Source organism: Nannospalax galili, unplaced genomic scaffold, assembly GCF_000622305.1.
Source record: "Nannospalax galili isolate Female #2095 unplaced genomic scaffold, S.galili_v1.0 scaffold130, whole genome shotgun sequence".
Classification (NCBI taxonomy): Eukaryota; Metazoa; Chordata; class Mammalia; order Rodentia; family Spalacidae; genus Nannospalax; species Nannospalax galili.
Window position 1 is genome coordinate 1957 of NW_008328145.1, and position 13244 is coordinate 15200.

General features: G+C 41.5%; 1 gene segment (V, D, J or C); it reads right to left on the reverse strand.

The window, feature by feature from the left end:
* Positions 1-5629: 5629 nt before the first annotated feature.
* On the reverse strand, positions 5630-8787 carry LOC103750428. The segment is given in 3 exon segments: positions 5630-5955; positions 8261-8593; positions 8688-8787. Coding segments are annotated over 3 exon segments (705 nt in total).
* Between the last annotated feature and the right edge of the window lie 4457 nt (positions 8788-13244).

A 13244-nucleotide genomic window follows, 5' to 3' on the forward strand; every position in this document is an offset into this window, starting at 1 on the left:
TGTGTGTGTGTGTGTGTGTGTCTGTGAGCACGTGTGTGTGGACATACAGCCTATAACCTTGCACATTCTGGGTAAACTCTATATCTCTGAACTGCAACTCCAGGAACAAAGGAGCAGGTTTATTTGTGATACTGGAAAAGTGTGCATAGTACTGATGTTCTGTGTGTCTGAAGAGTCATCTCAGCGCTCACAGGTGCAGGACACCCATGTGGATACTTCACTGTGCTGTGGGTGTTATGTTATTCCACAGTGTGTCGGCTTCTGGGTCAGCTCCACTTTTCAGAACTCTAACAGATGCCAGGTTAGACGTCTACTGCGACATTCTTGACTTGAAAATCGATTGTCCAAGACTCCTGGACTGAAGTTTTATTAAAATAGGAGCACTGAGAAATATGGTCTCTTCTCTTACAGTAGTTACTTTTGTACCATGTGATGTTCTACATCTTGATCAGGTCAGAATGTATCCTACATTTAAACATCAGATCAGGAAACAAAACTATCTGGATAGTTAATTCAAAGATTAGCAGATACTGTATCTGTAGAGCAGTTGGGGTTGAACAGTGGTATGTGATGTAGAAGGGTGGCACAGACACAGGGAATTCCAGCTCTTCGTGTTCTCTGCTAGTGCTTTGGCTGTTGGCGTAGAGCTGCCCATGTCCTGTGAGCCCCCTGCTGGCCCTTTGCAAACTGAAGGGAGGTTACTACAGGGGGTCACAATGAATTTTCCTCACTGTGTCTCTTGCACAGCAGTACATGGCTGTGTCCTCAGATCTCAGACTGTTCATTTGGATATTCAGCATGTTTTTGGAATTGTCTCTGGAGATGGTGAATCAGCCCTTCACAGAGTCTGGGCAGCATTGCTCACTCCTGTCATATTTTATACTTGCCACCCAGTCCAGCCCCTTCCCTGGAGCCTGGCAGACCCAGTTCGTCCAGTTGTTACTGGTGAATCCAGAGGCTACAGAGGAGTCTCAGGGAATGCACAGGTTTCATCAAGCCTCCCCCAGACTCTGCGAGCTGCACCTCACAGTGGACACCTGACCACACAGAGAATAGGGAGATGGTCATACATGTCCACTATCCCTCTCACTCTCATCCACTCACACACTCTGTATATCTAGCTCTCCATAAACTACCGTTTAAAAGAACAAGGAAAACCCAGCTCATTCCCAACTCCATGGTGAGTCTGTGTTCAGTGCTAATCACTGAATGGGAACACCTGGGATTCCAGGGCTGGGCTCCTCTGCCAGAGCTGCCTGTGAAGGCTGGGCTGGTTTCCATGCTTAGAGGGAGCCCTATTTGCATGTCTTCCTGCTATTTAGTAGTAGCTGGGGTTGGATGCTCTGAAGAAGACAATGATCAGAGCAGATAGAATGTGATTGTATCTGGGGACACTGATGCGATTTATAGACTAATAGATGATGTGATAACTTAGTATGTGTTTGTTCCTTGTTAAAGATTCACCATGCCTCATTCTTTTAACTTTTGTGTGTGCAAAGAACATGAATTATATGTCATATTATGATGTTCTTTTTTGTTTTTTTAATATTTTTATTATCTTTATTTTATGTGTATGAGTATATTGCCTGCATGTATGTGAGTGCACCCGTGCCATGCAATGCCATGGAGGTCAGAAGAGGGCTTCAAATTCCCCTGGAATTGGAGTTAAGGACAGTTTGTAGCTGCCATGTGAACCCAGGTCCTCTGCAAAAGAAGTCAGTGCTCTTAACCACTGAGCCATCTCGCCAGCCGCTTGGTCTGTTTTTATAAAGCTGTGAAATTTTAAAAAAACTGTCACACGCAGTCATGTTTCTATATAGATGCTCAAGTTTAATGTGTCTTCCCCATTGCTAGGGCCTGTGAACTTTTGCTTAGGACAGGTGTCACCAGAAACAACTTTGGGTCAAAGTCACACATGCCTGGCAAAGTTCAGAGAGGGGAACACTTTTGACTTTGGTTCATTTTTGTGATTTCTGAAAGATAAATTGTAACAAACATACTGATTTTGACATCAAATGACTGTACATTTCTAGTAGTGCCACATTTGATGAGCACTGGTAAACATGGACCTTTGTCCCACCATTTGCACAAAGAACACACATGCTTCCCTGAAGATCTCCCACATTTTGTGAGGTGATGTTCCATCGTGGCTTTCATTTTTACTCTCTGTGATTAGAAGCTTTGGCTTTTAGCTGTGGCTTTGTTGATTTGCATCTCTGTCTAGATGAATACCCCTCCTTTTCTACCTGCTTGTAAAGAAGATTATTAATATCCTTATTATATGGTTACTTGAGTTCTTTAATTTAGACATTAAGATATGAATTAGGATGAGTTATTGTCAGTATGTAATACGTGACACACAATAATGGCCAGCAATCTCTGCACTCTGACTTCACACTGGAGAGACAGAAAGCCCATTAACTTTCAGCTTCACTAGATGCTATCCATCACAGCAACTTAAAGGGCCATTATTTCAGCATCTAATTAGCCAGTTGATTTGACTCTCTCAGCCTTGTCATCCATGATGGGTTTTACTGTAACAATTTCCAGAGAGGTCCTGGGATCTGATCTGAAAACTCTGTGATTTCTAGGTTCCTTATACTGATGATTTATTAATACTGAGCTTACTGCCAATGTTATTCATATTTTTGGCTAGAGAAAAGCTGCTGTCTATCACATATTTTTCTCTGTAAGTAGTAGAAACAAGAAAAACCTTCTGACAGTTATGATATGCTGGTGATGTGCATGGTGTGACTTCAGTTTTCAGGTGGTGAATGTTAAAAACAACCATAAGAGGTTTCAAATAATTACCATTTATGCAAATTTTCAAAGATGTAGTGTGGAAACAAATTGAATCATCTTGTACCTCACAGTGGGAGACAGTTACATTACAATTCTCAAGCAGTGGACTTTCGTGTCTTCATATAATTATTGTGATGCCTAATTAATCTGAAAAGCAGTCACTTCTTTTATGAGCATGCACTAGGCCAATTTAAATATTTTCAGGTTGTGGAGACTCCTGTGTAGAGTCCCCGGGAGTCTGTACCACAGACATCTTGGAAAGGATGTTGCTCTTCAGTTCTATGTGGAGCCCTTGGATGGAGGGAAAACAAGTGTTCAGAAAGTCACATCATTAGAATCTGACACAAGAACGATTCCCTGGATGAATCCTGGGCAGAAAGTGGAAATCGCATACTCAAAACCAAAACCAAAACCAGGCCACCTCTGCAAATGGGGCTGAGCCAGAGACCCGAGTGCCCCTGCTAGTCCTGAGCTCTGTGCAGAGTTTTGTATCTGGGCTCAGCCTGAACTCCTCTCACTGTTATAGCACAGTAATATGTCTTTTCCTTCAGTCCTCTAACTGTTCAGTATTACAGACACTTGGGTCTTAGGATTGTCTCTGTTCATGTTGATTGGGTTTTAGGCCTGTATTGTAAGCCTTACTGTCATCAGTCTACATCGTAACAGAACTTTTTCTGGAGGCTGGCAGGTCCAGCTTACATGATGTCCAGTTACAGAGAATCCAGAGACAGTGCAGGTGAGGGGCAGTGACTTCCAGTGCTCCCACAGACCAGGTCCTTCACCTGGGAGAGAACATCACCATCAGTGTTCACAAGAACCGCCTACCAGGATCCTCCTCTTGAATCCTCTGAGCAACTCACTGCAGGGACCAACCACTAGACAGAGGAGCAGCCCCAGGACAGTCATGCTGTGATAAAGCTCCTTTGAGAAGATGAGACTTCTCAGCCAGGACTGGGCTTTCAGCCAGTGACTGGAGGCTGGTTTACCTGGTGGAAGTTCCGGAGGAGACACAGAGGAACAGAGGGCAAGGTCTCTATAGGTCCCTCCAAGTGACTGTGATTTGCACTGTGCTGCTTAGAGGAAGGGAGGCAGGATCTTCAGGATCACTTCCTGGTTATCCTGACTCCAGAAAAACAGGAATTTCTGTGAGTTCAAACCTTGGGGGAAACATTTATACTGAGTCGACATTCATGCAGTGGAAGCAGAAGAGGCTAGGACACTCAGTGCATTTGCCCATGTCTGTAAATTCCAGCACAGGTTTAGGATAGAATACAGTGCTATGCTCCACGTGGGACTTCTGGTAATGGGTTCTGTTTTTAAGGGACAGTGACCATCACTTTTCCTGATGTCAACAGAGTCCATTTTATTCTTCTTCCTCATGTAGAAAATATAACTTGGGCGAAGCACCTCACACTCATTTAGCACAGGTGATTTCACATATTTCTCTGAGACCACATCTGAGGTATCCATTTGACTCTCATCTCGCTAGGTTCAGACCATTCACATGCTAACCCTATGACAATATACTTTGGGACTAGTCTTCGGTGTCTCAGGATTTCTGTCTGTCCCTTTCTCTTAGTCTCTATATTTTTATCTGTTTTGTTCTGCCTCTTATACCTATAATAAAAACAGATTTTAAATGTGTTGATTGTATTGGTGAGGGATAGGGAAGGTCCATTGTTTATAAAGCCACAAAATTAACTGTAACATGCAACCAGGATTGATGGTCAGCATTTTATGCTAACTGAAATAATAGCCAAAATAATTCAGAGAAAGTAAACAAATGTTATCACAACAATCTAAGAAGCTTCTGCACAGCAAAGGTTGGAACAGAAAACCGAAGAGCTGGCCAACAGAGGAAAGAACGGTGGGGACCGACAAAGAGCCCTGCAGTCTAATTAAAATCGGACAATTATTTTGAATAAACACAACTCCACTGAACATATAAAAGGTCGATATAAGAATACGGAACAATCTCTCAAAATTACCAATTGTCAGAAAAATGGAGATGAACCAGGTTCAGCTCTCATCTCCCAGCAGTAAGACTACCCACTACAGACACATGAAAATAAAAAATGCTGGATATGGAAAAAAGATATGGAAAATGGATCCTTCTTAGATTCATTGGCATGAAGGTGAGTTAGTGCTGTCGATTTGGAAAACAGCATTGAGGGTCACTAAAAATTATGAACACATGTACCATGTCATCCAGCAATCCCATTAGTGAATGAATTTAAACCAATGAAATTAAACCTGCCCATGCAACGACACACTCATTCCATGTTTAGCAACAGTCATTCAGCATGAGGTGGAGTACGAAGATACTGGGTACAAGCACAGGAATTTTTAGCATCCTGCGTTTCAGGACTATTAACTACAGCAACATGCTGTATATTTCAAAATAATTGGAACAGAAGATTTCATAGATCTGAAAGATATGATAAATAGTTAACTATATGTTTTTGCTATTTATGTTGATCCTTTGCATGTATATTAAATTATAGTATACTTTCTGCTAAATATGACAGTTCATTTCAATACTAAAATTGTAACCTATGTGTTTGATGGGATGCCATTTAAGAGAAGTCAGAAATTCAAACCCATTTTAATATAAGCATCAACAGAGTAAAATACAGTATTCATCATTCAAGTAAGGTAATTTATGTTTAAATTTCAGACTAGCCCTCCGTGTCTGTTTTCCTCTGCATCTGCCGTTGACCTAGATCTCCCAATGTTATGTGTGCCCTCTGGTGGTCCTGAACACCCTGCAAGGAGGTTTGTGTATAGTATCAAAATAAACTTTCTTCACTCTTTCTTCAAACTTTCTTCAAACTTTCCTCTGTGTCTCTTTTGCACAGTAATACGTGGCTGTGTCATCAGCTCTCAGGTGGCTCATTTGCAGGTACAGAATGTTCCTGGAGTTGTCTCTGGAGATAGTGAATCTGCCCTTCACAGATTCTGCATAGTGCTTCTCACTTCCATCATATTTTATAACAGCCAACCACTCCAGCCCCTTTCCTGGAGCCTGGCAGATCCAATTCATCCAGTAATCACTAAAGGTGAACCCAGAGGCTGTGCAGGAAAGTCTCAAGGACCCCCCAGGTTGCACCACACCTCCCCCAGACTCCATCAGCTTCATCTCACATTTGATACCTGCAAACACAGAGAATGCTGGTCAGGAAACTGTTACACATGCCCACTTCTAGTCATAAGATCTGATATGAGAGACATTGGGGACATTGATGACCGTAGAATTCCATATGCTATGATAGCTTAGTGAACTTGCTCCTTATTAAAGATTGGCCGTGCATCATTTATTCCACATTTGTAAGGTGTTGTCAGAACATGAACTATGTGATGTACAGTGATCCCCTTTGTAAAAGTCTGAAGTTACGAAGTGTCACCAGCAGTCATGTTTCCTCACAGACTCTTTGTTCTGAATAATAATTTCACGTATTGAATTGTTTCAGTTATTTCTTTAACTGTTTGTGTTTTCACGGTCTTCATTCTGTCTTTTATCCACAACAACTCTTTGAGTTTCTTGACCATATTCATAATTGCTGTTTTGATATCACTGTAATATGCATCACATAAGTTGATTTTCTCAGGAAACCTTATGACGTGGGGATCAGTTTCTAGAGTAGTTATATTGTCTTGGTTAATCACGTTGCTTGTTCTTTGTGATGGGACATTGGGCTCTAGAGCTCTTTCACGTGTGATATCTCTTGTTTGAATATCTTATCTGGTCTTTGTTGAGTGGGTGTTTGTGACTTTGTTGTTACCTCACTTATCAGGTTGTTACCCAGTTAAGAGGTGATGGTGTTAAGTCTAGGGGCCACTCTCTGTTGGCATGTGAATGTTGGGGTAAGAATTTGTCTCAGTTCAGCGAGGGTTAAGTGTGCTTCTCAGACTCAAGTTCTAGGATAGTCCCTACAGGGTCCTGGAGTGGCAGGGTGTGATGTATGGCTATTAGGTGAGCAGGCAGTCAGACAGGTCAGTGCTGATTTTGATTGGAGGGGAAGAGGTGACTCCAATTTTGTACTAACCAAGAAAATGTGTAACTGTAAAACTTGCCTGACTATCTGTGCTTATGTACAGGCTGACGAACTCTGGCTAGTTTGAGGTCACGTAGACATTCAGAAACTGAACAAAACTCTTAACGAAGCAGAGTCCCAAACACAGTAGATCCTTTCAAACTAGAAATGTGGATACTTCAGTTTGCCAATATCACTCAGCAATTACATACGTATGTGTGCATGTCGCTCAGTGAATGGATTTCTTCACTACCCACCAGAATTACTCATGAATGGACATAATTTTTTATATATTGTGAAAGGTACTGTTTTTCTCACACAAATCACTCAATGAAAGTACTTTTTCCGTTAATAATGAGGGGACTGTGGAAAACACAGAATTATTTTTCCTTCATAGGAAGAGTTGTGCTGTGTGAGGACAACATGAGGAAGTCCATGTGGGCAGACCCAGGGCTGTAGGTTAGAGAGCTACCTTGGTCAGGATAGATAGGAGCATCATTCTATCACAGAATGACAGTGATAAAAATGGGCCACAAGGACAAGACTCAGAGAAAGCTGAACTCTCAAAAGAGAGAATATTAGGTTGTCTGGTCTGCAAATTTCCCCATATCAACAAAGGATGGAGGTGACTCCAGTACAGGTTGATCAGAACAAGCAGAGACCTTCATACCCAGCACGATGTGACTGACATTCTTATACCCATATTAATCAAACATACTCTTATTCCCTAAAGAGTCCATTCAAAAGAGACAACTGAAGAGCTGAACAGTGAAGACTGAGTCCATTACTCTAGGGTTTCCCAGTCCCCTGAGTAAGACAAGACCAGACCAACAGCCGATCTGTTGGGATCAGATTTGTGTTCCTGATTGATCAAGAAAACAAGAGAAATGGTGATGTAACTTACAGAGTGAGAAAATAAATCACCCCAAACACAAAAGGATCAGATCTTATTCTGAAGTACACAGGAGGCAAAAAGAGAAAAAGTTTGATCCCTATTAGTGATTACAGGTCACTGACCCTTGTCCTACATCCTTCTCGGTTCCCCTTGAGTCTCAGAGTGTCCGAATCAGTGCATCTCAGTAAGACTCTGCTCTGTGTATCATGATGGAAAAATCTCTCCAGGCTCCTAGGGTTCCTTCAGCATCTGATTCTGGTGATCAGTGAGAACCATTTCTGTTCTCCTAGGTGATCTCTACATTTTATTCATGTGAGGTGTATGATATTATTAAAATTTTACATACCCAAACAGAAGTATTCATATTCTGAGACATTAAAGATTCCTACAGACGTTTTCTATACCAAGACTTCTGGACACCATCAGATGGAGAGGCAGCTCAGAAAGAAGAGCTGTTGTGGTTACCTGTGTGCTGAGCACCCCCTGCTGGTCAGTAACACATCGAAGGGAGGTTTTTACCTGGGCCCACAGTGATTTTTCTTCACTGTGCCTCCTGTACAGTAATAGGTGGCCGTGTCCTCAGTTTTCAGGCTGCTCATTTGCAGGGAGGCACTGCTTTGGGAATCATCTCTTGAGATAGTGAATCTGCCGGTCACAGATGCCGCGTAATATGTTGCATAACTATTAGCTTTGTTTCTTATTTGAGCAACCCATTCCAGCCCTTTCCCTGGGGCCTGGCGGACCCAGTTCACGTAGTAATCACTGAAGGTGAATCCAGAGGTTGCACAGGAGAGTCTCAGGGACCCACCAGGCTGTACCAAGCCTCCACCGGAGTCCACAATCTTAACTCCACACTGGATGCCTACAAACACAGAAAATTTTGGTCAGGAAACTATCACATGCCACTGTCCTCTCATGCCCCCTCCCTCTAGTATCTCTTGTTCTTCCAAAAGTACCTTTTAAAAGAGCTGCAAGGAAAACCCATCTCAGCCACAACTGCATGGTTAGTCTGTGTTCAGTGCTGGTCACTGAATGGGAACACGTCAGAATCCAGGGCTGAGCTGGTCTGCCTGGGCTGCAGGGTCAGGGATGGGACAGTTTTTATGAGCAAAAGGAGGCCTTATTTGCATGTTTCCCTGCTACATAGAAAGCTAAGGGCAGAAGCTTTACAGATGATAGTGCCATAGGAAGGATCACACGCCCATGGCAGTGTGGTCATGGTCATTATATTCAAGAAAATATACCATTTTAGCCGCAAGTGGTGAAGCACTCCTATATTAATACTTAGGATATTTTGAAAAGAGAATCGTGAGCTAAATTTAATTTGGCAAAGCATTTCATAACATCATTGCAGCCTAAGGGCAGAGTCGTCTGTGAAGACCGCAGCAGTCACAGAAGTAGCCTAGGCTGTCGAATGACCTTACTACAGACGAAGTTAGTCATCCTGACCTTCAGTTCTCTATGGAGCACGAGACGGTACTTATAAACCTCACAGTATTCAATTTCAAAATTCAAGAATATTCACAATGTGTATTATTAAATTAGCAAATAACCATTTTATTTCTTCAAACATTAATTATTTGTATGTTTTTCTGTAATATAAAAATACAGTGTAGATTGTTTCTAACCCTAAATACCTTAATTTGCTACAGCAGAATCAGAAGTAATTCTTATATAACTACGTTCTGTTGCGTTTCCTACCCATTTCATTCCTCCCTCCCCCTCTCTTCCAGGCTTTGGTGGTGAATATTACATCCATCCTTCTGTAAGTGGGACATAACTCATTTCCCCAATGACTAAGGACACATGCCATTTCTCTGTATGGGTCTGACTTTCTTCATTGAAATCAAGGATATCAGTTACTCTTCTGTTTCTGGAGAGGTCAGGAATCCATTCATCTCAATAACATTATGGTTTTCCACTCTGTATACGGGCCACCTTTATTGTCAATGCAACTGTTCCAATACATCAGGGTTTATTCCGTACTTAGGCCATTGTAAATTTTGTCCCAGTAAATGAATCTTATATACAGAAAACCTATAAAGAGTTTAGAAGTAATACATGGAATCACTTTTTCTGAGACAAACTCTCCCTCTGACTGGTCCCATGCTTAAGCTTTGTCCTTCTCAAGGGTGACGTTCATGGGGTCCATTCAATGTATAGTCTATAGCTGGCCAGAGGGAAAAGGTGTACAATATCTTTTTGTTTTAACAAAGTCAAAATGTACAAGATGGATCTTAATCCTGTCCACCCCTTACTCCCTCTATCCAGCTTCTCCCGACTCCATAGCTTATCTCCAATCTCTTTCCCCATGTCTTTTTAACTATTTTATGACACACTAAGTCCAATTTGTGCTGGCCATGTACACATAGGTACAGAGTCATCCACTGGGACAATGTTATCTACAGATTCTCCATTTACCGTGGCAGAAAAGTAACTAACTTTTCCTCAGCAAACATTAATTTCCCTTAGCTGCTCAGAGAAGTGCGGTGCATGAAAAGTCCATCCATCCATCCATTCTGGGGTGTTGCACTCTAGACCTTTAACAGGTCTTAGAAAGATAGCCACAGCTACTGTGAGTTCATGTCATGTTCAGTGGCAGTCCTTGCACAGCACTTCTCATCCAACAGCTCTTCCTTCCTTTCTACCCCTCTACATCAATGTTCCCTAAGCTTTTGGCTTTGAAATAGATGTCCCATCTACACCTAAGACTCACAGTAACTTATTCTAGCATTTGAACAGTATGAGTCTCTGTATTAACCAGTGGCATAGGAAGATTCCTTCCAGGATGGTTCCATGTCCCAGCTCATTGTTTTTATACCTCAGTTTTGATGTATAATATAAATGTATCAGAAACAAATTCCATAAATAGAATACATATAAGAACCAAGGTTAGAAAACATTCAGTTAGTGTCAGGTAACTATGCATATAAACAAATACTCCATATTTTTCTGGCTTTGGTTACATCTGGAAGGGATGGAAGAAGTGAATTCAATAATGGTTTGGGGTAGAGACAGGGTCTCACTGTGAAGCCTAGTCTGGTCTCAGACTCATGATCATCCTGCATCAACTTTTCAAGTGTTGGCATTACAGGCAACATCATGATGCCCAGTGTGACGTTAAATGTCTCCTTATTCTCACTTATTTCAGTCTTGGCGCTGAGCACATAGAATGGTGCCACTCGTGTCTAGGGTGAGTTTTCCTCATCAGGTAAAACTCTCTGAAAATGTCGTTGTAGATTATCATAGAGATGTATTCCCTACCTGATTCTAAAATCCAGACATGTTCAAAACAACTATTAGCCATCACATGTTTTAGCTCCTCAGTTTTATGCCCAAACACATCACTTTCAAATCTTAATATTCTTCATATCATACTCAAAGGCGCTGACCATCACATAACACAAAATGCATTTAGTTCATCATCCAGAATCACTAGACTTAACTGTTCTAACATTGCTTAGAAACCCAAAATGTAAAGCTCTTCAAGGTCTAAAAGCAATCAATCTTAATTTTATAAAGTTATATCCCTCCAATATATTTGGCACAGTGCAAACACTCCATCTTAAAAGTTGTAAAGGAGGCATAATAAGGAGCTATAGGACCAAAACAAGTCTGCAGCTCCATGTCTGGCATCTGGTGTTCTTGGTTGCACTAACTGGGATGACATGGAAACGGGTGGCTACCTTTCCTCTTGTCTCATCAGCAACTAGCCCATTCACCCTGCAATGACAGGTCCTCTTGGTGGATGTCTCAGAGTCTTGGCATCTCCAAAATTCTGGAGTCTCATCACTACCTAGGCCTGACCTTCATGGGTTCTTGCAATGGTCTCTCGTATAGCTATGTTGACATGTTCAACTCTCTGACTGAGTTGTAGCCTTGGCTTCATTGGACCAGAGCCACAGCTCTCTGCCTTAGAAGCTGATAAAGGAGAAAACACTGCTTAGATGGTCATGTTGGGGCAGGAAATACCTGTATTGTTCTCATTTTGGAATCTTTCCTTCCAACTGAATTTTCATTTTTATAAGTTGAACCTTTAGATGAAGTCTTGTCCTCTTGGCATATCTGTAACAAGCCACAGTCACCTGTTGCCAGTGCTCTGGGTAATCTATCTGCAACTTCAAACACTTTCCTCATCAAATTGCATATATTTCATATCTTCCCAATTTGCTTCTCACCATAAACCTTGATAAACACAGTGAGTGAAAATCAAGGCACAGTCTCAGTGTTTGCTCTCGTGAAATTTCCTCTACCACACATCTTAGGTCATTACTTTTGAATTTAGCCTTACTCAGATTTTTAGAACATGAACAAAACGTCCAAATTTTGGAATAAAATGTACTGTGAATACTCTTTAGTTCAGTTCGTGGCTGGGATCACTTTCTTCTGAACCAACATGATGACAGCCCTTCCTGTCTGCAATTCTCTTCCTTTCTTAGCTACCATTCTAGCGGCCATTAAGCTCTGCTTACAAAATTCTAGTGCTTTTCAAACCAACGTCTCCAAACCACTCCACATTCCTCCTGCAGATGTAGCTATGAACTACATGGTTAGATACACACTGCAGGACTCCAAATCCCTGGAACCAGTTGTATATATTAGTTACTTTGCAAATTGCTCTGACCAAATACCTGGCAGTGCAAGTTAAAGGAATAAGGCTGTTTTATCTCACAGTTTGAGTGTGCTGCGTGGTGGGGATGGAATGTTAGACAAAGGGCGAATCTGCTTGCTCACATTTGGATAGACCAGGAGGCAGAAAAAAAATAATGCTGGGCATAAGCTTTATTTCTGCTTTTTCGTGATATAATCAGTCCTTGCCCACAGTTCATTGGATGGTGACATCTCCATTCAGCTTGTGTCTTCTCTCCTCACTTATTCCTCCTGGAAACATCTTATGACCTCTGGGCATATCTCCTTGTGTTTTCTTATGAAGTCAAACTCACATGGACGACTGTCAGGAGTCTGACCCTGTAAAATTAACAGATACCACTCGTGTAGAGGCCACAAGTGTGTTTACAAGCACTCTAGTAGGGCAACAGAAAATCACTTTCACTCACACATGTACTAAAGGACTATTCAAATTCAAATAAGTCCATCAACAAATATCTATTCAAAGAAAATGCAGCATATACGCAAAATTAAATGTCATCTCATGAAAATGAAATGCCCTGGGCCAGATAAGCCACACGAAGACAAAACAATACCAAAGGATCTCACTATGTTTGGGAAGCTAGAAACCTTGATGTAGTTGGAAGAGAAAAGGGAGCAGTGTTCTGCAGAAAAGAGAATGATGTTTGGAGTGGCACAGAGGAGGGAGAAGAGGAGCCATAATTTTGTGGAGAGGAAATAGTTCCCACATTTTGAGAGCAGTTGGCGATTCAAACCCAGTTATGCTTAGGAGAGTAGATAACTCAGTGAAGTTATCTATTTATGCAGATGAAATAAATGTACTCTACCAACAAAGTCACTGAGCTGAGTTGATTTATTGAGTAACATCATAAATATTAAAGCTC